The sequence below is a fragment of the Eretmochelys imbricata genome, chromosome 2 (assembly GCF_965152235.1).
Source record: "Eretmochelys imbricata isolate rEreImb1 chromosome 2, rEreImb1.hap1, whole genome shotgun sequence".
NCBI classification, from domain to species: domain Eukaryota; kingdom Metazoa; phylum Chordata; order Testudines; family Cheloniidae; genus Eretmochelys; species Eretmochelys imbricata.
Window position 1 is genome coordinate 101694876 of NC_135573.1, and position 26152 is coordinate 101721027.

At 45.4% G+C, this 26152-nt stretch overlaps 1 protein-coding gene across 7 annotated transcripts in view; it reads left to right on the plus strand.

The window, feature by feature from the left end:
- The window catches only part of ZNF236 (zinc finger protein 236), a 181759-nt gene that overhangs the window by 124062 nt on the left and 31545 nt on the right, over positions 1-26152 (plus strand). For 6 of the 7 annotated variants that reach the window (XM_077810525.1, XM_077810520.1, XM_077810523.1 and 3 more), the window contains 2 exons: positions 6671-6826; positions 20408-20595. In XM_077810525.1, the coding sequence (XP_077666651.1) occupies positions 6671-6826; positions 20408-20595 (344 nt within the window). The remainder of the gene's footprint in view (positions 1-6670; positions 6827-20407; positions 20596-26152) is intronic. The other variant, XM_077810524.1, reaches the window with a different exon arrangement.

Consider the following 26152-nt stretch of genomic DNA (forward strand, 5'->3'; position numbering starts at 1 on the left):
TCTTCTGCTGGTCTGGAAATATGTATCTCAAATCAACAAGCCTTGCTGCCTAGATAAGATTTCTTCCTCTGGGACAATGTTCTTAATTTTGTGGTCAAGTTACCAGAGGAGGCCAGTATTGGAAGAGGGTAACCTGTTGGGTAGGACCTTGCTACAGGCTGTTTTGGATGGTCCAGACTCTGCAGCCCAGAGCCAGGGCATCTGTAATAACAATGTATTGATGTTAATGCTTTAATCATCGGGTCTTCCACAGAAGGTACAGGAGATTATTCAGAATCTCCTTTTTGAGGCACCAGCCATCATCTTCACAGTCTCAAGGACTCCATGGTTATGTTTGAAGGCTTTGGGGATTTATACTCCACTCCCTAAAAAGAAGCAATTCCACCCTCAGTCATTCCAGTGCTACGCATCCTTTATGGTTAGACAATCTGTCTAGGAGGAAAGGGAAAAGTCATCAGAGTAGAGCCCACCCTCCTCACTTTTTTGTCTTCAATAAGCTCTTCTAGATAGCCTGGAAATGCCAAGCAATCTGTTTGACTGCCATGTCGAGGACAGCTTCCAAGTTTGCCTTACACCAGTTCCTATCTCTGTTTTTTCCAACGGGTTATCCTATGCTTGTACCCACACTACCACAGATCAGTGGGTCCTAAGCAGGGTGGAATTAGGCTACATCCTTCAGTGTTTTTCTATACCACCCCCCCCCCCCCAGTCCCTCTTTAGGGACTACTCTCATGAGGAGGTTCCCCCCTTCGGAGGTCCAGTCTCTCCTCCTATTGGGAGGTCCAGTCTCTCCTCCTATTGGGAGGTCCAGTCTCTCCTCCTGTTGGGAGCTATAGAAGAGTCCCCTCCTCTCCACAGAAGGAAAGAGTTTTATTCATGCAGTCTAATTCCAGAGTCAAAAGAGGTCGTAGACCCATATTAGAGCTGCGAGAGCTGAACAAATGTATAAAGAAAATAAAATTTTGCATGGTGACCCTAGCATCCATTATTCCCTACCTGGATCCTGGGGACTGGTACACTGCCCTTGAGTTGAGAGAGAGACGTTTCCATATGGCTGTCCGTCAAAGCCACAGGAGATTTGTAAGATTTATGAGAAATAACTCCCATTATCAGGCCACACTCCTGCCTTTTGACTTATCTGTGGCCCTAAGAGTATTTACAAAATACATGGTGATGGTGGTTGCGTTCCTAAGGAAAACAGGAGTACAAGTATTTCCATATCTGGATGACTGATTGGTGGGAGGTCTTTCCAAGAGCCAGGTAGAATTCTGTGTGTCCAAGATCCAGTCCATCTTTAGAGTTGTGGGACTGCTTATCAATGAAGACAATTCAGTCTTTTCCCCTGTTCAGAGAATATTGTTTATAGGAGTAGTCTTGGATTCTGTGTTAACCAGGACTTTCCTCCTGCAAACCAGATTCCAGATGATGATAGTCATTGTATTGGATCTGAAGGCCCATCTAGTCACAACTGTAAGGAACTGCCTCAGATTACAAGTTACCAGAGGCCTCATGTACACATGTGGTTCAGCATGCCAAAATTTATCTAAGGAAGTTGCATCGGTGGCTGATCTCAATATATGCTTCAACTCATCACTAGACATGCTGGTTCAAATGCCCGTAGGAATTGTAGCCACTACGAATTGGTGGATGGATCTAACAAATGTATGCATTAGAGTTCTGTTCATGTCCACACAACCACATTGACTCTGGTTACAGACACTTCTCTTGGTTGGGAGCCCACCTGAGGAATCTACAGACTAAGGTCTTTGGTGTCACTAAGATTTAGCTGTCCACAAAAACATGAGAGAGTTGAGTCATTTATCTTGTCTGTTGGGCTTTTCTCCCCCACATCAAGGAAAGACTTTTCTTGTTCTTATGGACAACACAGCAGCAATGTTCTATGTGAACTGACAGGGAGGGGCCAGATCAGATCATCAAGAGATGATACAGCTTGGGAGTTCTGTATCGCCAACACGATTCACCTCAAAGTGTCCCACCTTCTGGGTGTTCAGTACAGTCTGGCAGCCTCCTTGAGCAGATCTTCCACAGAGATCATGAGTAGTCTCTCTGGCCAGATATAGTAAGACTGATAGGGACTATTTAGAAAAGCTGGACGTGCACAAGTCCATGGGGCCGGACGAGTTGCATCCGAGAGTGCTGAAGGAATTGGCGGCTGTGATTGCAGAGCCATTGGCCATTATCTTTGAAAACTCGTGGCGAACCGGGGAAGTCCTGGATGACTGGAAAAAGGCTAATGTAGTGCCAATCTTTAAAAAAGGGAAGAAGGAGGATCCTGGGAACTACAGGCCAGTCAGCCTCACCTCAGTCCCTGGAAAAATCATGGAGCAGGTCCTCAAAGAATCAATCCTGATGCACTTGCATGAGAGGAAAGTGATCAGGAACAGCCAGCATGGATTCACCAAGGGAAGGTCATGCCTGACTAATCTAATCGCCTTTTATGATGAGATTACTGGTTCTGTGGATGAAGGGAAAGCAGTGGATGTATTGTTTCTTGACTTTAGCAAAGCTTTTGACACGGTCTCCCACAGTATTCTTGTCAGCAAGTTAAGGAAGTATGGGCTGGATGAATGCACTATAAGGTGGGTAGAATGCTGGCTAGATTGTCGGGCTCAACGGGTAGTGATCAATGGCTCCATGTCTAGTTGGCAGCCGGTATCAAGTGGAGTTCCCCAAGGGTCGGTCCTGGGGCCGGTTTTGTTCAATATCTTCATCAATGATCTGGAGGATGGTGTGGATTGCACTCTCAGCAAATTTGCGGATGATACTAAACTGGGAGGAGTGGTAGATACGCTGGAGGGGAGGGATAGGATACAGAAGGACCTAGACAAATTGGAGGATTGGGCCAAAAGAAATCTGATGAGGTTCAATAAGGATAAGTGCAGGGTCCTGCACTTAGGATGGAAGAATCCAATGCACCGCTACAGACTAGGGACCGAATGGCTAGGCAGCAGTTCTGCGGAAAAGGACCTAGGGGTGACAGTGGATGAGAAGCTGGATATGAGTCAGCAGTGTGCCCTTGTTGCCAAGAAGGCCAATGGCATTTTGGGATGTATAAGTAGAGGCATAGCGAGCAGATCGAGGGACGTGATCGTTCCCCTCTATTCGACATTGGTGAGGCCTCATCTGGAGTACTGTATCCAGTTTTGGGCCCCACACTACAAGAAGGATGTGGATAAATTGGAGAGAGTCCAGCGAAGGGCAACAAAAATGATTAGGGGTCTAGAACACATGACTTATGAGGAGAGGCTGAGGGAGCTGGGATTGTTTAGCCTGCAGAAGAGAACAATGAGGGGGGATTTGATAGCTGCTTTCAACTACCTGAAAGGGGGTTCCAGAGAGGATGGCTCTAGACTGTTCTCAATGGTAACAGATGACAGAACGAGGAGTAATGGTCTCAAGTTGCAGTGGGGGAGGTTTAGATTGGATATTAGGAAAAACTTTTTCACTAAGAGGGTGGTGAAACACTGGAATGCGTTACCTAGGGAGGTGGTAGAATCTCCTTCCTTAGAGGTTTTTAAGGTCAGGCTTGACAAAGCCCTGGCTGGGATGATTTAACTGGGAATTGGTCCTGCTTCGAGCAGGGGATTGGACTAGATGACCTTCAGGGGTCCCTTCCAACCCTGATATTCTATGATTCTATGATTTTTCAAACCTGGGGTGTTCCTCGCATACTCCTGTTTGCAACTCATCACAACAGGAAGTGACATCCTTTTTTAACTTTTTTTTTATTCTAGAGCAGATCACATTCAAGGATCTCTGATGAAAGCTTTCCTATTACTCTGGAAAGACAAGCTAATGTATGCTTACCATTATCAGCATTGGTTCTCCAGCCTGTTGAGCTTCTCAACCAGGGCTCCTTTTACACTTCTTCCAGAATCAGACCAAATCTCACAGGACTATGGTCACAACCTTCATCCCAACCCAGATGCTTTTCATCTTGTGGCATGGATGCTTCATGATTAACCTCTCAGGAGTTCTGTTTAAGGGATGTACAAAACATCCTCCTGAACAGCAGAAAGCCTTCTGTTAGGTACAATTACCTATTTAAGTTCTCCTTATAGTTCTGTTGGTAGTCACAGCAGAAAGGAGGTTCACCAGACTGGGTTTCTATATAGCTTGTTCTGAACTATTTTATTTCACCTGAAACAGCAAGGTCTTTCTATTAGTTCTATCAGGGTTCACCTAGCAGCTGTCTCCACTTTCCACCCTCCAATTGCTTGTCACTCAGTTTTCTCCAGTCCAATGTCACTCAAATTCTTAAAGGGACTGGACTGGTTATATCCCCAAGCAGAGGATCCTGTCCATCTTGGGACTGGAATCTGGTGTTAACAAAGTGGATGTGTTCACTCTTTGAACCATTGCTTACCTGTTCGTTACTTCTGTTAGTGAAAGTAGCTTTTTTGATGGCTGTTAACTCTGCAAGAAGGGTGCTAGTGTTACAAGTCTCGGTAGCTGGGCCACCTTATACAATCTTTTACAAGGGCAATCTATACTTAGCCCACATCTGAAAATTCTGACTAAATTAGTGTCTCACTTCCAATTAATCAAGCAATATAATTACCAAATTTCTTTCCTAAACCCTGTCCTCATAAGGGTGAGGAGAGACTGCATACCACATGAGGGCATTAGCTTTTTACTTGGACAGGGCTAGACCATTTAGGTCATCATCACAAGTGTTTGAGGCATACGAAGACAGGCAGAAGGTTCTTCCAGTCTCAACTCAGAGAATCTTGTCATGAATTTCCTCCTATCATAAGGTCATAGAATCATAGAATATCAGGGTTGGAAGGGACCTCAGGAGGTCATCTAGTCCAACCCCCTGCTCAAAGCAGGACCGATCCCCAATTAAATCATCCCAGCCAGGGCTTTGTCAAGCCTGACCTTAAAAACTTCTAAGGAAGGAGATTCCACCACCTCCCTAGGTAACGCATTCCAGTGTTTCACCACCCTCCTAGTGAAAAAGTTTTTCCTAATATCCAACCTAAATCTCCCCCACTCCAACTTGAGACCATTACTCCTTGTTCTGTCCTCTTCTACCACTGAGAACAGTCTAGAGCCATCCTCTTTGGAACCCCCTTTCAGGTAGTTGAAAGCAGCTATCAAATCTCCCCTCATTCTTCTCTTCCGCAGACTAAACATCCCCAGTTCCCTCAACCTCTCCTCATAACTCATGTGTTCCAGTCCCCTAATCATTTTTGTTGCCCTCCGCTGGACTCTTTCCAATTTTTCCACATCCTCCTTGTAGTGTGGGTCCCAAAACTGGACACAGTACTCCAGATGAGGCCTCAGCAGTGTCGAATAGAGGGGAATGATCATGTCCGTCGATCTGCTGGCACTGCCCCTACTTATACATCCCAAAATGCCATTGGCCTTCTTGGCAACAAGGGCACACTGTTGACTCATATCCAGCTTTTCGTCCACTGTAACCCCTAGGTCCTTTTCTGCAGAACTGCTGCCTAGCCATTTGGTCCCTAGTCTGTAGTGGTGCATTGGATTCTTCCGTCCTAAGTGCAGGACTCTATAAGAATGTGCTACAACATTATTAGTGTAACAGATCTGATGTCTGTACAAGCCATTTGTAGAGCTGCAACTTGCTCATTAGTGTATTCCTTTGCATCTCATTATGCCATATCAGCATACCAGGTATGATGCCAAGCTTGGAAAAACAGTCCTCCCACTATTGTTCAGATAGACCGTGATCCCACTTCCAAACTGAACTGCTTGTGAGTCACCTGAAGTGGAATGGACATGTGCAATCACTCGAAGAAGAAAAAATGTTTACTAACCTGTTCTGTAACTGTTGTTCTTATGACGCCCACCCCTTTCCCCTCTATATTGGAGTCTGTCCAGTAAGAAGGAACTGAGCATTGTTGGGGACATCTCCGTCCTTTATACTATGCATAGTAGTATCAGGCAGCAGAGGGCACATGTGCCACCCTGATGGGTGTCTAAGGGAAAAGTCTCTAGCTGTGGTGCACTGGACACGCACACCTGAAGTGGAATGACCATGAGCACCATATCTTGAAGAACAACAGTTACAGAACAGGCTAGTACCCGTTTTATCTACGGACAAATTTTCAACAATTAAGCTCTGGGTCCAGGTAGTGGGTCTCATGGCTTCATTAGTACATTTTCATAGGCCTAACTAAATGAGACTTCATGTTTGCTCATGAATATCTAAATATTAGTGAGGTCAGTAGTTAAGTGTACAAAAATTTGTCTGCCCGGTATCTGAAAATCTTCACGTGTGCAAACCAATTCTGTATGTTCACAGGCACTAATGAACTGTCTCTTCATTTCCTGGTAATGGTTTCCCTTTTCTGTAAATCAGTTTCATAATACAGATTTCTTTCAATTACATTTTAATAAATTGAGGAAACTTATACATTTAGCTGGAATTGACTTGTAATAATACACTTCATACTGCTCCTTTTAAAAATATTCTTACAGTAGTGGAGTATACTGTCAAAAAATCCACAATTTCATCGTCTTCCTTATTAATGTTGCCTCAAGTACAAAATTAATCCTTTTGATTGGATGTACTATTTGTCCTAATACTGTTTAATGAGAACTTGTTTGTGCTAAGTACATTTGCAGAAAAATTGCTTTTCCGGAGTTTCCAGATGTCATAGAAGTAATTTCTCTTTAGGTCAAGATCTTATTCAGCATAATTCTTCTGGAAGTAATGAGTTGAATGGGAGTTTACGACTGACAACACCAACAATCAGCAATCAATCAACAGGTGCTACGTTAACTATAAGCAATGATCAACTTCTGTCTCAGGGTACATCACTGAACGCTTCAGGTGAGCACTAATTGATTTCTTAAGAGAAATAATAACTTTCTGTGTGGAAAAATAGTTGCTGGGCCTGTTCAGTAAATCTAGAATGTTAAATTCGTTTTGTTCCCTGATTATAAAGCCCAAGATTTTGTCTGTTCTCTCACCTGACTCCATCATGTTTCATATCAATTGAAATGTTCATCCCCATAGGACAGGGAGCAAGGGAGAACAAGGGAGTACATCTAAAACTGGTGCACTGAGATAGTTAAAGGAATAATGCACAGAGGTTTCCTATTAAACTGGAGGCATTAGGGAACCTGTCATGTGGCCAAGGAACAGTGATAAAGGAGTCATGATTCAGATTTCCCATAGGACTTAAGTTATCACATTGTTCTGTAAATATGAAACAGTTCATACTTTGTACTCATATACAAACGGTGAAATTCACTGTCTGTGTCTGGTGTGGTAGTTCCCTTTTGCTTTCCTTTCCTCTCTCCCTTAGTGGATGCAGGTCCTTTGTAATTATAAGCAGGCAGTTCTTCTTTGAGAGCATCCCTCTGGGTGCTCCACTTGAAATACGCATGCACCTTCAATTGGAGATTGTTGGCAGCAGTGCTGTTTGGCCTGCACATGCGCCCTACCCATCCTTGTGCCCCATACTGAGGGCATATAAGGTTGTGACAGATGAACTGTCCTCAATTCCTTCTCAGCTGCCATGGCCAGAGGCAGAGAGTTCAGCAGTACTCGCTTGTGCAGATGCCTTCCTCTTAGTTGCTATTTTTAGTTTTATTTTTATAGTTAATTATTTTATTCTTTTACTTAGCTTAGTGTTTTGTTTCTTTTGGGATCTTTTCCACTAGCCGAAGCTTTGGCTCCTTGCTGCCTCCACTTCCCTTTGCACAGGGGTGTCCATTTTCAAGGAGCCTTTTTTGTTTTGAGGCATGCTTATACTCCCAGTCTTTAAATATTACCTCACTTGCCTGGAGTCCTTCCCAGTTAATGACAGCCACTCCCACTGTGTCCACTTGGGAATACCCGTGTGCTCTCAAAGTGCAAAATCTGCACTAGTTTTAAGAGCCATTCTAGGGAGATTAAACTTCACCTCTTCATGATGGAGTGCTCCCTTCATCCGGCTTCAGGTCCAGGCCCAGAGACCCCCCCCCCCACCACCCATACAGTGGCCTCCAAGCCACGATATTGCCCCATCAGCCTCCAGTAGACCTGCATGTGAAGTGGGAAAGATTTCTATCAAAAGCAGAGAGCTTCTGATATTGACCTTCTGATAGCTAAGAGGGCAGATGAAAAGTATTAAGTTCTAATTCACGGTTCAGAATTTTTATTTTCCCACCCATCCCCTAACTCATGGATTATGGATGCAATGAATGAACAACACAGGCAGCACCATTTGAAGACCATCTCATGATAGGGCTAATGTTCCATGAGCACATAGATATTTTGGTCAGAAGAGCTATTCAGTTGCCACCGTGCCACCCTGTAGTTCAGAGCTTAGGGGGATCAGTTTCAGGCAATTGTTGCAGAAGGGCATCTATCCAGAACAGCTTTATGGTCCTCTCTTGATGCCGCTGGCAAGTGCTGTTCAATCCAGCTCCACAGCTGGATTGTCAGTCGAGTGTCAGGTCTCATGGTTGCAGTCCTCTGGAATTTCGTGTGAAGTCCAAAACATTGTAGAGGACCTCTCCTTTGATCATCTGAAATTATTTTGCAAGTTCTCGGAGCGGGCTCTGCATTCTCCAGGTCTTCAGGGCAACCTTTTATTTGCTGGGCATAAATGCATTTGCAAACCAGAGGAGATTCAGTTAGCCTCAGACAGCACAGAGATTTTGATCCACTCAGTTTTCCACCTACCACAGCACCTTGGAAACACCTAAAAAGAAAACCTGAATGGAGAGGGGGAAATTCTCAACTGCTGCACCTGGATTGACGCAGCAGCCACCATCAAGAAAGTGGTTGTTCTGACTCCTTGGTAGAGGGTCACAAACATCTCCGCAATCCAGATTTGCTGCTATACTACTCTGCCCTTTCCTTCCTCCCAACTTCTGGGGATTGTTTCTCCTGTTTCTGAACCTCATGGCAGCAGATTTCTTCAGATAGATGGCTCTTGGAGGTTATAACTTCGGGCAACTCCATTCTCTTGCATTCCATACCCTGCCTCCCTTCCCTGTCCCTTTTCAGGGATCCATCTCATGAACCTCTCCTGAGGTGAGAGGTTCTCTCCCTTCACTGCATAGGGGCCATGGAACAAGTTCCGACTCAATGTAAAGGAAGAGATCTGTTCTAAGTACTTCCTGATTTCCAAAAACAGGGGTACATGGAAGCCAATTCTAGATCTCAGCATGCTGAATACCTTCATCAAGGTACAGAGATTCATGATGGTACCACTAGCTACTATCATTCCATCCCTAGATTCAGGAGGCTGTTTTGTGACCCTTGACCTTCAGGACGTGTACTTTCATGTCACAATACAGCCCTCTCACAAGAGAGCCTTACACTTTGTCATAGGTCAGGACCACTGTCAGTATCGAGTCGTCCTTTGCAGCCCATCTGCTCTGTACCCAGAGTGTTTACAAAAGTTATGATGGTAGTTGCCTCACAGCTTTGCCAATGGGGAGTAATTTGTTTCCCTTATTTCAATAGCTGGCTTCTTAAGGGGTGTTCCTATGCTGAAGTTCAAACTGCTGTAAAGAAAGCTATGTCTCTCTTCCACATGCTTCACCTTCACCTCAGTACTGGAAAATGACCCCTCTTACTTCTGTGGAGAATGGAGTTCATAGGGGCCACTCTCGATGCCACGACATCCAGAGCCTACCTACCAGAGGACAGGTTTCTCAGTCTGACGTACTTAATAGCTCAAGTCCAAATGAATCCCCACACTGTTGCCAGATTGTGCCTGCAGCTCTTAGGGCATGTGGCAGTGTGTACTTTGTCACGTTACACACTTGCTTAGATATACCCTGCTTCAAAGCCTGGCTCAGGACAGTTTATACCCCCCCAGCAGAGAGAGTTTGAACAAGTTGCTCTTTAGTCCCAGCTGTGCGCTAGTCTTTCTTGAATGGTGGAAGAATCCGGACAAGGTATGCTCAGGGATTCCCTTCAGTTATCTGCCTCCTTCTGTCGCAATAGTTTTGGATACATCTATCTGAGGATGGGAAACTCATCTATGGGACCATGTTATCCTGTGCAGATAGTCCACCCAGGAGTTTACATATCAACTTTCTGGAGGTCATGGCAGTACATTATGCTTACCAGCATGATAGAAGGTCATTCTGTTTGTCTAATGACAAACAGGACCAGTATGTACAACATAAATCAACAAGGGGTTGAGATCCCCTTCTCTGTGCTCAGAGGCACTCGGGTAATAGAACTGGTGTATAGTCCACCATATCCATATCTCAACAGGTTATTTTTACAGCTGCTAAAACACCATTGCTGATTACCTCAGCCAACACTTCACCTTGGATGACGAGTGGGAAGTTGAGAGATCCATACTAAAGCAGATTTTCCTTACCTGGCGTCTTCCAAACAATAGACATTTTTTCCAGTACTGCCAACCGCAGATGTGCAAAATTCTGTTTGAGAAGAGGTTTCAGTCCCCATTCCATGGGGACACCTTTTTCCTTTCCTGGTCAAAGAGTCTCCTATATACCTTCCCCTCCAATGCTGCTAATCTTCAGCGTTCTAAACAAATAGGACAAACCATGGTAATTTTGATTGCACCAACCTGGCCAAGACAGGTATGGTTTCCTTACCTTCTTTATTTCTGCTCCCAGCCCGCCATCGTTTAGGATTTGGGGAATATTTGTTACCCCAGCTTGGAGGCTCTCTGGCTAAAGGCTTAGTACCTAGATGGCTTTCAGGATTAGAACTCTCTTGTTCCAGAGAGGATCAAGAAGTGTTTTTTTGAACAGCAGAAAGTAGTCTACCATGAATTACCTTCAGAAATGGAAGTGATTTTACCACTGGTGCACATACTATCACCTCTCTCCTGTTGATTCTCCATCTTGGAGATTTTGGATACCTATGGATTCACTCTGAAGAAAAGAGGTCTCTTGTTAAGCTCCATTCAAGTCCACGTAGAAGCCATCACAGAATTTAATTCTCCTATGGAAGGTTTTTCAGTATTTGCTCATCCTTCAGCTTCCAGATTCATCAAAGTGTTATCAACTCTCATCCTAAGTGTGAACATGGGGTTTGAATAATCTCCCTAAGAGCCATTAGCTTCTTGTACGCTTCTAAATCTTTCCATGAAAATGGTTTTTCTAGTGGCAAATACCTCTTGTAACCATGCCTCAGTGGATCACAACTGAGAATACCAAATTCAGGATGAACTGTTGAGAAATGGGGCAAACACACCCCAAAACTGGTGGTTATTCTTTCACAAGATATACTAGACCAGCAACAGAAGTACACTGACGTTTCACCGCACTGGCTAACAAGAAGTCAGAAAAGCAGTCTCCTTAGGTGTTCTAATCCTTGTATCACCACCAAAAACACTAGACTTAATGAAGAGTGGATATTTAAAACCCTTCTGATCCCAAAGGACCAGCCACATTGACCTAGGTCAATAACTAACTTACCCAGTAATCATGCTGTTGTCAGTCCTTTAGTATCTAATATCTAAAGGTTTATTTATAAAAGAAAGAAAGGTGAGAGTTAAAAGTGGTTAAAGGAATCAAATACATACAACAATTGCAAGGTTCTTGGATCAGGCTTGTAGCAGTGATGAAATTAAACTGCTGGCTTGTTAAGTCTCTGGTTGCTTCCAAATCACTGGAAGGTCCTCAGTCCTTTGGACTTATACTCATGGGAGCATTCTAACCATAGTCCAGAGGTTAGAGTAGGAAAGAGACAAAATGGAGATGTCTCCACAGCCTTTTATAGCTTCTGCCATGCAGAGGGAAACCCATTGTTTCAAACAAAGCCCTCTGTCCAGTTTGTGGAAAAATACAGGTACCGTAACAAGATGGAGTTTGGAGTCACATGGGCAAGTGTCAAGGTTCCTCCCCCACTCCGAACTCTAGGGTATAGATGTGGGGACCTGCATGAAAACCTCCTAAGCTTACTTTTACCAGCTTAGGTTAAAACTTCCCCAAGGTACAAATTAATTTTATCCTTTGTCCTTGGAATAACCACTGCCACCACCAAACTCTAACTGGGTTTACTGGGAAACGCAGTTTGGACATGTCTTTCCCCCCAAAATCCTCCCAACCCTTGCACCCCAGTTCCTGGGAAAAGTTTGGTGAAAATCCTCACCAATTTGCATAGGTGACCACAGACCCAAACCCTTGGATCTGAGAACAATGAAAAAGCATTCAGTTTTCTTACAAGAAGACTTTTAATAGAAATCGGAGTAAAGGAATCACCCCTGTAAAATCAGGATGGTAGGTACCTTACAGGGTAATTAGATTCGAAACATAGAGAATCCCTCTAGGCAAAACCTTAAGTTACAAAAAAGACACACAGACAGAAATAGTCATTCTATTTAGCACAATTCTTTTCTCAGCCATTTAAAGAAATCATAATCTAACGCATACCTAGCTAGATTACTTACTAAAAGTTCTAAGACTCCATTCCTGTTCTATCCCCGGCAAAGCAGCATACTGACAGAGAGACACAGACCCTTTGTTTCTCTCCCTCCTCCCAGCTTTTGAAAATATCTTGTCTCCTCATTGGTCATTTTGATCAGGTGCCAGCGAGGTTACTTTTAGCTTCTTAACCCTTTACAGGTGAGAGGATTTTTCCTCTGGCCAGGAGGGATTTTAAAGGGGTTTACCCTTCCCTTTATATTTATGACACGCCCCCCAAATCTCAGCTAGGGTGAAACACTGGCTGGGATTTCTTCCTGGAGCTCTAGGAAAAACAGAGTTAATAAGACACATGCATCTCTAAATATACTACCAAGTACATAAAGACTAACAATATTTTCCACATCTCAAGGACGATTTTAACCAGTTGATTCTGGGAAACTTTCACGGGAGAGTGCATCAGCCACTTTGTTAGAAGCTCCTGAGATGTGTTGGATGTCGAAATCAAAATCTTGGAGAGCTAAACTCCACCGAAGAAGTTTTTTGTTAGTTTCTTTGACGGTGTGAAGCCACTTCAGTGCAGCATGGTCGGTTTGCAGGTGGAAACGCCGTCCCCAAACATATGGGCGTAGCTTTTCCAGAGCGTAGGCAATGGTGTAACATTCTTTTTCACTGACTGACCAGTTGCTTTCCCTCTCAGACAGTTTTTTGCTGAGGAAACACTACAGGGTGGAATTCTTGATCAGGTCCTTTCTGCATTAAAACTGCTCCCACACCACGCTTGGATGCATCTGTGGTTACTAGGAACGGTTTGTCAAAGTCTGGAGCCTTTAGTACAGGGTCAGACATGAGTGTTGCTTTAAGCTTGTTAAAGGCCTTCTGACACTTTTCGGTCCACTGAATGGCATTTGGCTGTTTCTTTTTGGTTAGGTCTGTCAGTGGGGCGGCGATTTGGCTGTATTGCGGTACAAATCGTCTGTAATAACCGGCCAAGCCTAAGAAGGATTGAACCTGTTTCTTTGACTTTGGGACAGGCCACTTTTGGATAGCATCCACTTTGGCCTGTAGGGGGCTGATAGTTCCTTGACCCACCTGGTGTCCAAGGTAAGTCACTCTGTTTAGGCCTGTTTGACACTTCTTAGCCTTAACAGTTAGTCCTGCCTCCCTTATGCGCTCAAGGACTTTTTGTAGATGTTCCAGGTGGTCTGCCCAGGAATCCGAAAATATGGCCACATCGTCAAGGTAGACGACTGCATATTCTCCTAATCCCACTAGGAGACCATCTACAAGTCTTTGGAAGGTGGCGGGTGCATTTCGCAGCCCGAAAGGGAGTACATTAAATTCATACAGCCCGAGATGTGTGGTGAAGGCTGACCTTTCCTTGGCAGATTCATCTAGTGGTACCTGCCAGTACCCCTTGGTTAAGTCCAAGGTAGAGATGAACTGGGCCTGTCCCAGTTTCTCTAATAGTTCATCTGTGCGTGGCATTGGATAGTTGTCTGGGCGAGTTACAGCATTTAGCTTACGGTAGTCCACGCAAAAACGTATTTCCCTATCTGGTTTGGGAACTAGAACCACTGGAGATGCCCATGCACTTCCAGAGGGGCGGATTACACCCATCTGTAACATATCCCGGATCTCCCGTTCTATAGCAGTTTTAGCTTGAGGAGACACCCGGTAAGGTTAGACTTTAATTGGGCGAGCATTACCTGTGTCAATGGAGTGGTATGCCCGTTCAGTCAGTCCTGGGGTGGCTGAGAACGTTGGCGCGTATCTAGTGCACAGCTCCTTGATCTGCTGTCACTGCATGTCAGTTCACCTCTTCCACACCACCAGCACTTTTCCCTTCGTAGTAGACACCTTCAGGCAACTCAGCGTTGTCTCCTCCCTGGGCTGTAAACTGACAAACCTTTAATTCTCTGGAATAAAAGGGCTTTAGAGAATTAATATGGTACACCTTAGGCTTTCGGTTGGAGGTGGGGAATGCTATGAGATAATTAACAGCTCCCAGGTGCTCCTGGACCGTGAATGGCCCTTTCCACGATGCTTCCATTTTATGGGCCTGGAGCGCCTTTAAGACCATGACCTGGTCCCCTACTTCGAAGGAACGCTCTCTGGCATGTTTATCATACCAGGTTTTTTGCCCTTTTTGAGCATCCTGTAAGTTTTCTTTAGCAAGGGCTAAAGAGGTTCGGAGGGTGTTTTGTAGGTTGGTTACAAAGTCCAGAATGTTAGTTCCTGGAGAAGGTGTAAATCCCTCCCATTGCTGCTTCACCAACTGTAATGGCCCCTTAACCTCACGGCCATATACAAGTTCAAATGGGGAAAACCCTAAACTGGGATGTGGTACAGCTCTGTAGGCAAAGAGCAACTGCTGCAACACTCGGTCCCAATCACTGGAGTGCTCATTTACGAATTTACGTATCATGGCCCCCAAAGTTCCATTAAACTTCTCCACCATGCCATTTGTTTGATGGTGGTAAGGAGTGGCAACCAAGTGATTTACCCCATGAGCTTCCCAAAGGTTTTCCATGGTTCCTGCCAGGAAATTAGTCCCTGCATCTGTGAGGATGTCGGAGGGCCAACCTACCCTGGCAAAAATGTCTGCTAATGCCTGGCACACACGTTTAGCCCTGGTGTTGCTTAGAGCTGCTGCTTCCAGCCATCGGGTGGCAAAATCCATGAAAGTCAGTATGTACTGCTTTCCTCTGGGTGTCTTTTTCAGAAAAGGACCCAGAATATCCACAGTTAGTCGCTGAAATGGAACTTCAATGATGGGGAGTGGCTGGAGAGGGGCTTTGACCTGGTCTTGGGGTTTTCCCACTCTTTGGCATACTTCACAAGACTGGACATAGGTAGAAACATCCTTGCCCGTTCCCTCCCAGTGGAATGACCCCCCAAACGGTCCTTGGTCCTGTTCGCCCCAGCATGGTCACTAGGGTGATCGTGGGCTAAGCTCAAGAGCTTGGCCCGGTATTTAGTTGGAACTACCAACCGTCTCTGAGGATGCCAGTCTTCCTGGTGTCCACCAGAAAGAGTTTCCTTGTATAGAAGTCCTCTTTCTACAACAAACCTGGATCGATTAGAAGAACTGAGAGGCGGTGGGTTGCTCCGTGCCGCCGTCCAAGCTCTCTGGAGGCTTTCATCTGCTTCCTGTTCGGTCTGGAACTATTCCCTTGATGCTGGAGACATCAGTTCCTCATTGGATTGTGGACCTATGCTTGGTCCCTCTGGAAGCGATGTAGGGGATGGGGCTGTTTCCACTGACTGTGAACCGCTCTCTGCTGGGACACTATGTTGGGGTTCAGGCTTCTGCTGAGCCTCTTGTGTAGGGTTATGGGCTGTTGCCGGTTCAGGTTCGGTGGGGCCCTCTGGTGTTGAGGTTGCAAGTACTGGAGTCAGTGCTGGCAAATGGTCTAGTGCTGGTTGTTCGGCTGGTTCCGGTTCTGGGACTGGTTCCGTCTGGATCTCTGGGACTAGATCCACTACTGCTGTTGCAGACATTGGCCTGGGGTCCGGGTCCATCACCTCTGACTGGGTCCTGATAGAAGTTTCTGGAATAGAGCTAGGCCTCACGGCTTGTTTAGCCTGGCTACGGGTGACCATTCCCGCCCTCTTGGCCCGCTTCACATGATTGGCCAAGTCTTCCCCCAACAGCATGGGGATCGGATAATCATCATAGACTGCAAAAGTCCACGTTCCTAACTAGCCCTGGTACTAAACAGGCAACTTGGCTGTAGGCAAATTGAAAGAGTTGGACTTGAAGGGTTGAATCATCACTTGGATCTCTGGGTTGATCAAATTGGGGTCCACGAAGGAAGCATGGATAGCTGACACTTGTGCTCCGGTGTCCCTCCACACGGTGACCTTCTTCCCGCCCACACTCACAGTTTCCCTCCGCTCCAAGGGTATCTGGGAGGTATCTGGGCCTGCAGACCTCTTGTGTGATCCTGGTGCAATGAACTGTAATCTGTTGGGGTTCTTGGGGCAGTTGGCCTTTACATGCCCCAGGTCATTACATTTAAAACATCGTCCAGCTGACGGGTCACTGGTGCAAGGTGGGTTGCTGGAGAACGGGGTGGTGGGACGATAAGGTGTCTGGAGGGTTCTTTGGGAGGTAGGTGGGGTTTTGGGCGGCCCCCGGTGATAGGGTGTGGTCTGGGGTTGTCCCTTCTGGTCTCCGCTCCAACTGCGACCAGTTTTCTTCTTCTCGGCCACCTCCACCCATCTGGTCCAATCTCTCCTGCCTCGATTACAGTTTTGAGCTTCCCATCTAGGATGTATCTTTCTATTTCCTTAGGAACACCCTCTAAGAATTGTTCCATTTGCATTAAGAAGGGCAAATTTACTGGAGATTCAACACTTGCTCCTGATATCCAGGCATCCCAATATTTCACAGTGTGGTAGGCATGTCGGGTAAATGACACATCTGGTTTCCACCTCAGGGCTCTGAACCTCCGATGAGACTGCTCGGGTCTGACTCTCGCCTTGGATTTAAACAGTTCATACTTGTTCATGTGTTCTTTAGGCATTTTAGCTGCCACCTCAGCTAAAGGTCCACTGAGCTGCGGCCTCAACTCTATCATGTATTGATCAGTAGAGATGTTGTACCCAAGGCAGGCCCTTTCGAAGTTTTCTAGGAAGGCTTCAGTATCTCCTGCCTTGTAGGTGGGGAACTTTCTGGGATGGGGAGTGGTACCTGGAGAAGGATTGCTAGGGTTTGTTGGTATATTCTGCTGAGCCTTTACCTTCTCCATCTCCAGTGCATGCTTCCTCTCTTTTCCCCTCTCCTCCTCCACATGCTTCCTCTCTTCTTCCACATGCTTCCTCTCTTCTTCCTTCTCCTCCTTCTTCAGCCGCATGAGTTCTATCTGTCTTTCATGTTCCCTTTGTTTTTCCTTAGCCTGAAATCTGGCTAATTCCAGCTTTTGTCGAGCCGTGGATTTTGTCATCCTAACCTCTCTGTTTTTTAACTAACTTTATACCCGAGGTTTAGAAATAAACAAACAAAACTTGGCTGTAAAATTTTGCTGTGCTGGAATAGAATACCTATTCTCTGATAGTGATTGTCAGCCTACAGAAAAAGACAATTCCCTTGTCTCTGCTCTGGCCCCAAATCAAAGCAAAAAACCTCCAACTACTTGGAAACCTGCTTACCAATAGCCACCACTGCCACCATGTCAAGGTTCCTCCCCCACTCCGAACTCTAGGGTATAGATATGGGGACCTGCATGAAAACCTCCTAAGCTTACTTTTACCAGCTTAGGTTAAAACTTCCCCAAGGTACAAATTAATTTTATCCTTTGTCCTTGGAATATCCACTGCCACCACCAAACTCTAACTGGGTTTACTGGGAAACGCAGTTTGGACACGTCTTTCCCCCCAAAATCCTCCCAACCCTTGCACCCCAGTTCCTGGGAAAAGTTTGGTAAAAATCCTCACCAATTTGCATAGGTGACCACAGACCCAAACCCTTGGATCTGAGAACAATGAAAAGTATTCAGTTTTCTTACAAGAAGACTTTTAATAGAAATCGGAGTAAAGGAATCACCCCTGTAAAATCAGGATGGTAGGTACCTTACAGGGTAATTAGATTCAAAACATAGAGAATCCCTCTAGGCAAAACCTTAAGTTACAAAAAAGACACACAGACAGAAATAGTCATTCTATTTAGCACAATTCTTTTCTCAGCCATTTAAAGAAATCATAATCTAACGCATACCTAGCTAGATTACTTACTAAAAGTTCTAAGACTCCATTCCTGTTCTATCCCCGGCAAAGCAGCATACTGACAGAGAGACACAGACCCTTTGTTTCTCTCCCTCCTCCCAGCTTTTGAAAGTATCTTGTCTCCTCATTGGTCATTTTGATCAGGTGCCAGCGAGGTTACCTTTAGCTTCTTAACCCTTTACGGGTGAGAGGATTTTTCCTCTGGCCAGGAGGGATTTTAAAGGGGTTTACCCTCCCCTTTATATTTATGACAGCAAGTCACATGTCCATGCCTGCTATAGCAGAGGCCATTACTCCTACTCTAGTTAAAACATTCACAGGAAAGTCCATTAAGGTGTCTTCCATGGTTCATTGTGAGTTAAGTGTTCTTTGATGGGCCATTCAACTTGGATAGTTCCTTCACAATGTGCTGGCTAAATACCTTGTTGGTGCTACCATAGGAGCAAACATTTGAAATACAGGTACATAGTTAATATTCATAACTTCATATACAAAATGATGCATTCATACAAATAGGATAATCATATTCTGCAAATCATAATTTTTCCATAGACATCTTACATAATTACTGCAGTGGTTCAGGTCCATACTACCCTCCTTCCGTCAGTAGTGCGCATCCTCAACAGGAGCACTTCCATTGACCAAACCCTAACCTAACCCTAGCCCCACAGGCTCCTGGCTTCCCGCTCACCACTAGCTGCCCTCCCCTACACACTCTCCATTAGTGTCCTCCCAGATACTTTCTAAATGGGTTTCCATCTTCATCGTCTCCTGATATCCAGCTGCTAATGGGCCATGTCCAAATAGGGTAATAGCCCACTTTACTAGATTTCAACCTATGTCCATTGCCATACTGAAAGATGTTCCTGTTACAGAAATCTACAAAGCTGCTACATGGGCATTAGTTCATACTTTCTCAACACATTAGGCCTTGGTGAATGCCTCTAGAACAGATGCTACATTTGGTTCTGCAGTTCTACGAACAGTTCTAGGCTGGGTTCTGAAGTGCCCATCTCCTTCAGAGGATACAGCTAGAGAGTCAACTCAAGTAGAGTGTGCATAGAGGCATTAATCAAAGAAAAAGAAGTTGTTACTTACTTTGTACAGTAACTAGAGTTTTTCAAGATGTCTCCCTGTGGGTGCTCGACTACCCGCCCTCCTTTTCCTTGAGCTGCAGTGTCTCTTCTCACTGGGACTTCTGTGGTAGAAAAGAACTTGAGGATAGTTTGTCAATCACAGTCCTAAGTATCCTCAGTACAGGGCATGAAGATGGCTAGGGTGCATACATGGACTGAAGGAGCATTGTTGCTGAAAGTCTCCAATCAAATGTGCCAGGGATGTGTGTACACCTCAAGTGGGGGACACATCTCAAATAGCTCATTATACAAGGTAAGTAATGTCTCCTTTTGTCTTAGTGTCTGAACTGGCTCTGAAGAGTTATAAATGAATTCATTAGATTTAGATAGTGGCAGTGCAGCTTTTAGATTATTGCAATATTTTCTGAACACCCTGAGGATGACTTTCTCATAGCCCCAGTTATTTCAGATTCAGAATAAATTGGTTCATGACTAGGCAACTTGGAACTCCCTTGTGGCTATTTCAAGCCACTACATTTCTATTATTTTCATATACTGTAATGTGTTCTAATGTAGGTTTGTATTTTTGGGGCCCTGTTCTGTAAACAGATGCATTAACTAATCTGTTTACAGAATTTTGGTCTTATGTTGTTGTTGTTATTTTTATATTAGAGTGGACACATCTCACTGTAATATCTGAGCCTTTTATACAGGAAAATAAGATCTGGCTCTCCTCTTGCTATCCTAATGTTTGGTCACTTTTACTGGTTTTTGTTTTGTGGTGGAATTTTCTTTCTTTGGGTTTCAATAAATTTTGTTGTCATCTTTGCTTCTGGTGTAAGTAGACTTTTGAAAAAGGTGAGTTTTTCCTCTGAGTTCCTAAGGTGATCAGATGAAGACTCATTCTGACCTCCTGTGGTAGGGTGTTCCATAGTGTGTTACCTATCACTGAAAACTTGTCTTCAGTTATACTGCTTGTAATGGACCCATGTCCATGCAGCACAGTGCAAGGCTCTCACACATACATCTTTGTGATGCTACATATCTGGCAAACTCCAGTTACAAGGAAGTAAATTGTTTTTCCCGTTGTTTGCCACCTGTCTGGCTAAAAGAGGAGAAAGATCTGCAGTAGTGCCACCAACTCTTAGCAAGCAAGAAATTATCACCTAAGTTATTCACCTAAAATAAGGTAGCTCTGTAGTTAGGATTGATGCTTGTTTCCGTTTTTAATGTTGTGCATACTTTATTTTTTGCAGAACTTAATACTTCAAGTGGAAATCTTCCTTCAACACCACCCATGTCTCAATCCACAGTTTCTGCTCAGAATTTAGTAATGTCTTCGTCAGGAGTTGGAGGAGATGGTAGTGTCACCTTGACCTTGGCTGATACTCAGGGCATGTTATCTAGTGGTCTTGATTCAGTTACACTTAATATCACTTCACAGGTCAGTGCAATTTACTGTTCTGCTCTTTTGGTAAAGTAATAGTACAACCTCAAGGGACTGGAGTGTCTGAATGTTTTTTCAGAAAGTAATTTTTACCACTTACGCACAGTAGATGAAGATGCAATAAACATTTTTGCTGCTAACAGTGTGCACATTGTTGCCTAGAACCATGACAGAATTTCTTATGTGGAGCTACAGCTTATGCCACCTCATGCTCCCATGGGAAAGCATGAAGGCCGGAGTTCCCGTGATCCTCCCCAAGTTTCCTCTTACTGTCAGTGGCAGCAAAATGGAACCAATCTTTAGAACAGCTTTTAGTTCTTTAATTTTCAACTGCATAATCCCTGTCCAGATTGAATTTCTTTGATTTGATCCCTTTATACAACACTCTCTCCCCATTCGCCCTCCCCCCTCAGGACATACCCCTTTATAGAAAGATCTCAAGATGGTGGAGTCAAAACCTTCAAGCCTTGTCCATTCTTTGACAGACTAATTTTTCTTAAAGACGGACACAGCAGTTGCCTGGTTTTGGGGTGTATAATTCATCCAAGCAGCAGGTGCTCGGTTTGCCTTTCATTCTCTACTCATCTTAAAGGTCAAGAGAAGCGAGACTGAAGCTCCATCTCTTGGAACAGTCTGAGAGTGACGTGAGACCCAGAAGATCTAGGCTCTAGTATCCCCATACTGCTCAAATTTGCACCATCCAGCACCCATTAAGCAGGCAGGTAATGCCAAGACCACAGCAAAGAAGACTGCATCAAGAAAACAACTGGCACTGGCATTAATATCGACACCAGGGGCGGGCAAACTTTTTGGCCTGAGGACCACATTGGGTTTCCAAAATTGTATGGAGGGCCGGTTACGGGAGGCTGTGTCTCCCCAAACAGCCAGGCGTGGCTTGGCCCCCGCTCCCTATCCACCCCACCTGCTTCTCACCCCCTGATGGCCCCCCCAGGACTCCTGCCCCATCCACCTCTTGCTGTCCCCTGACTGCCCCCCGCCGCCCCATTCAACCCCTCCTCTCATTCCTGACTTCTCCCCCGGGAGCCCTGCCCCATCCAACCACCCTTTCTCCCTGACGCCCCCGGAACCCCTGCCCCTGACTGCTCCCCGCCGCCCCATCCAACCCCCTCTCTTCTTCCTGACTGCCCCCCCCCCACCCCCGGGAGTCCTGCTCCCATTCAACCCCCTTTTCCCCGCCCTCTGACTATCCTGACTCCTATCCAAACCCCCGCCCCCTGATCACCACCCCGAACTCCCGTGCCTTCTATCCAACCCCCCGCCTGCTCCCTGGCCCCTTACTGCACTGCCTGGAGCACCAGTGGCTGGTGGTGTTACAGCCGTGCCGCCCAGAGCACCAGGACAGGTAGCCATGCCGCCCGGCTGGAGCCAGCTACACCACCGCACAGCACAGAGCACCGGGTCAGGTTGCGGCTCTGCAGCTGTGCTGCCCAGCAAGAGCTCGCAGTCCCGCTGCCCAGAGCGTTGCGCCAGCGACACAGTGAACTGAGGCTGTGTGGGAGGGGGAACAGCAGGGGAGGGGCTGGGTGCCAGCCTCCAAGGCCAGGAGCTCAGGGACCGGGCAGGAGGGTCCAGAGGGCCGGATGTGGCCCATGGGCCATAGTTTGCCCACCTCTGATGTACACTATCACCAACTGCAGCATTGAACCTATCAAAACTTTTGACATTAAAGATGATGCCATTTTTGATAAATTGTATGGTCAGTTGGTCAAGAGAGTAAATAACCAATGTCAGTCAAGTTTATTAATATGATATAGGAAAAAGGTTCTATATAACACCAATCTTCAAAAGAGCCATCCTGCAGAGCAGTGTTACGTTCACCTTATTACAGAAGGTGTGTTCTCCAAAGTTCTACTCCTGAAGCAATCTTAAAAGAAACCATATTCCTCATTTGAAACTAGGTTCAACTAATTAGCTTTTTATCTTGTTTTTCTGGTGTGCCCCTTATCTTTGTTCTGAACACACTGTGAATTCTAGGTCATGATGGACCCTTATCTTTAGTATGGGTAAATGCATTCCAGGTACTAAGGGATCTGAAGACACCTCCTAAACCTGTACTAGGATAAATAGGTTTGTGAGGGTAACTGCCTTTCTGTTTCTATAAGGAAACAATTATATGTCCTGATACTGACAATATTCCTATCTACTCTAAGCCAAAGTTAATGCAAGGTGGTATGGGATATTTCACATAGGTGAACAGGATTATTTCAAAGGTACAGACTAATTTGGGATTTATAACTGCTATATTAATACTTAATGTGGATACTTAATGCTTTATATATATGTATGATAGCCAGCATAAATTAGTCAACGTCATAGACGTTCTTCTTAGTGTATACACAGCGAGCCTCAGGTGGCATATGGCCAGGATTCATCACTGAATTTGGTCTGCTAGTTGGATCATTAGCTTCCCCAGCCTGGACTGGAAACTGATGGGGAGTGCAACATGAAAGGTGATCCATGCTCCCCACCACAGACATTGAAACAGGACACTAAAACAGGCCACCCAGAACACTGGGACAGGAGTTTGAGGAAAAGCTCAGTGTCTTCTCATGCAGAAAGAGACCGGAAGGCAAGAGGATAAACCTTATCCAACATGAAAAATGAGTGAAAAGGAGTAGATTGCAGGGCAGCAGACTACATTTAGTACCAAAAGCACCTGTACTATCATCAACTCTGGCATTGGGTGAACTATCGTGGACCACACCCAGGACATACATCAGCACTGCAGTATCCAACAGGGCCAACAAGGCCCCAGCACTTATGGCTCCCTACCCATCAGTGCCACCCATGAAAGAGAGAGACAGCTTGCATCCTGGTGATGAGGTGGTACTAGCAGGGAGCTGTCCCTCCCATGTGATCCATGAGTGGTGCCAGCAAGAAACCCAAGGAATTCATCAGAGCCTTTGGCCTGCCAGGACTGGCATTGGTCCAATCAGCAACTTACCAGCCACATGGATGCATATGGGATGCCTCCTTGGCCCGTGTGCTGTACGGTCCATCTTGCCAGGTCTCTACCTTCCAAGCCCCTTGTTTCAGTCTTGGAAGAGGAAAAGATTTCCTTCTCCAGCAGCATCCTTGCCTCAGCCACAGTCGCTGGATCTTTAGTGATCTCAACTGTCCAAGAGAAGTCTTGTTCGGCCAAGAATGTGCCAAAAGATAAAGACTGGATTTGTTTGGGGGAAAATCCTACTCTGTGCATTGTTTCAATTGTAAGTGGCTATCAGGGTTTCCAAGCCAAATGTGACTTTTTAACTTGGGGCAGAGTGAATGTTGTGAGAGCAGAGAGGAGCTCAGGGACATCATAAAAGAAAACTCAGCTGGTGGCCAAAATAACCTTATAAGCAGCTATGGTCAGAGCAGGCACTGCAACTAGGTACATGGCCTAAGTGTTGCCAATGTGGAAGGCATGTTGGCTCCAGGCTGTGTGCCTTCTTCATGGAGTACAAACTATGGTTGAGGATCTGCCATTTGAAGTATCAGAGAGAAAACTGACACTGCCTTTATGCTTGCTCAAGGACTCCAGTGTGACTGAGCTCTCTTTTGCGCCAGCAAAGACAGCACACGCTGTCCTACTGTAGGCAGCCGAAATACCATTCCAAGAAGCTGATGAGGTACAGTAGAGGACATCATTTTTCATGAACTCTGTCCACACATAATGGCAGCAGATGTGACTACTCAGACGAGAGTTGCACCAGGACAGGTCCATGGAGCCCTTTTTTGGAAACTGTCTAACCTTATTCCAATGGGCATTGATCGGATATTACCACTGATAAATTGGGTGCTGGACATCGTAACTCAAGGTTATACTATCCAGTTCCTTTCCCTCCCCTGTTTCCTCTTCCATGCCCCTTTTCAGGGACCTTTTCACAAGAGCCCTTTACAAACAGAATTGGCCTTCTTTCTCTACCTCGGAGCCATATCAGAGGTGCCTCAGGACTACAGAGGAAGAGGCTTTTACTCCCCGTCTTTATCCTTTATCCCTGTCTTTAGACCGGAGGAAACTAAACAAATACATATGCCGCCTCAGATTTAGGATAGTAACACTTTGCTTCTATCATTCCATTGCTCCCAGCTCAAGACTGGTTCATATCTCATGACTTGCAGGATGCCTCCTTCCACATAGCTCTCCACCTCCCTCACTGGGAGAACCTCAAATTTATAGTAGGACTCAACCATTTTCAATGCAACTTTCTACCCTTTCGATTCTCCATGACACCAAGAATATTCACTTAGTGCTTGGCCATGGTAGTGTCACTTGTAGGGAAACAGTGACATCATGTCTGTCTATACCTAGATGACTGGCTGTTCAGGGGCAAGTTCCGGGATGAGACAAGACAGCCCTAGATCAAGTTCTCCTCCAGTTCTTTCAGTTAGGGCTCCTGGTGAGCTATGAAAAATCATCTTTCATGCCCTCTAAGAATGTAGAATTCAGAGGAACTCTGCTCAAGTCACAGATATCATAAGCATACATGTCAAAAGACAAATTGAGATCCCTTCAGTTGCTTGTATGTGACATAAGGATGAGACTACCCATGAACTTTTGCATATGCCTGGGATTATTAGAACACATACATGCATGTACTTACGTGATATTGCTTTCCTGACTTCACCTGTGGCCATTACAGCACGGGCTAAGGACTGCATATTCCCCATCCAAACACAATATGAACCTGTTGGTCACTGTCCCGTCCCAAGTTTTGTGAGTACTTACCGAGTGACTAAACCTCTTGATATGAGGAAAGGTGGGTCTCGTCCTCGATTCCCTTGCTAACAGTGAAGCTTATTACAGATGAAGCAGGGACAAGTTGGGGTGCCCACCTGAATCAACTCCAAATACAAGGAGTGTGGTCTCCAGTTACGCGTTGTCAAGATGAGGGCCACCAGCTTGGCCTGCATAGCATTTGTGCAATGTCTGTGAAACAATATAGTGCAAACTGTGATGGACAGTATGATGGTGATACACTGTATCAGCAAGCGGGGTACCAGATGGTCCTCACTTTATCTGGAATCCATCAAATTTGGTGAATAGTGTTACCAGTGCGGGATGATTTTCCACCAGACTTTCTTCTTCCAGAAGTCAACCATGACCTTACAGACTTCTTGAGCAGAAATGTGGTAACTAACCATGAATGACTGCTGTGGAATCCATCCTAGACCCAATATTCTGATGATGGGGGACCCATCCAAATAAGCCATAGATTTATTTTTGCCACAATAGAGAGTGCCAAATGCAAGGTTTTCTACTCCAACGGAGGCATATACCTAGTGTCTCTGCTGGATGCTTTTTTTCTTTGGTGGTCTCACAGTCTCTTTTATGCCTTCCAACCGATCCCCAGGATAATATCCAAGATCAGAGAGGACAAGGCTACCATTACCATGATAGCCCCCAACTGGCAGGGACAGTTTTGTCTGTCAGACCTATTATAGATGTCCAGCCAACCTCCGATATGCGTCCCTTCTTTGCCCAGGCATAGTGTCTCAGAACTCTGGACAGATACTGCACCTGTACTTGCACTTGCTGCACACAGCTGTC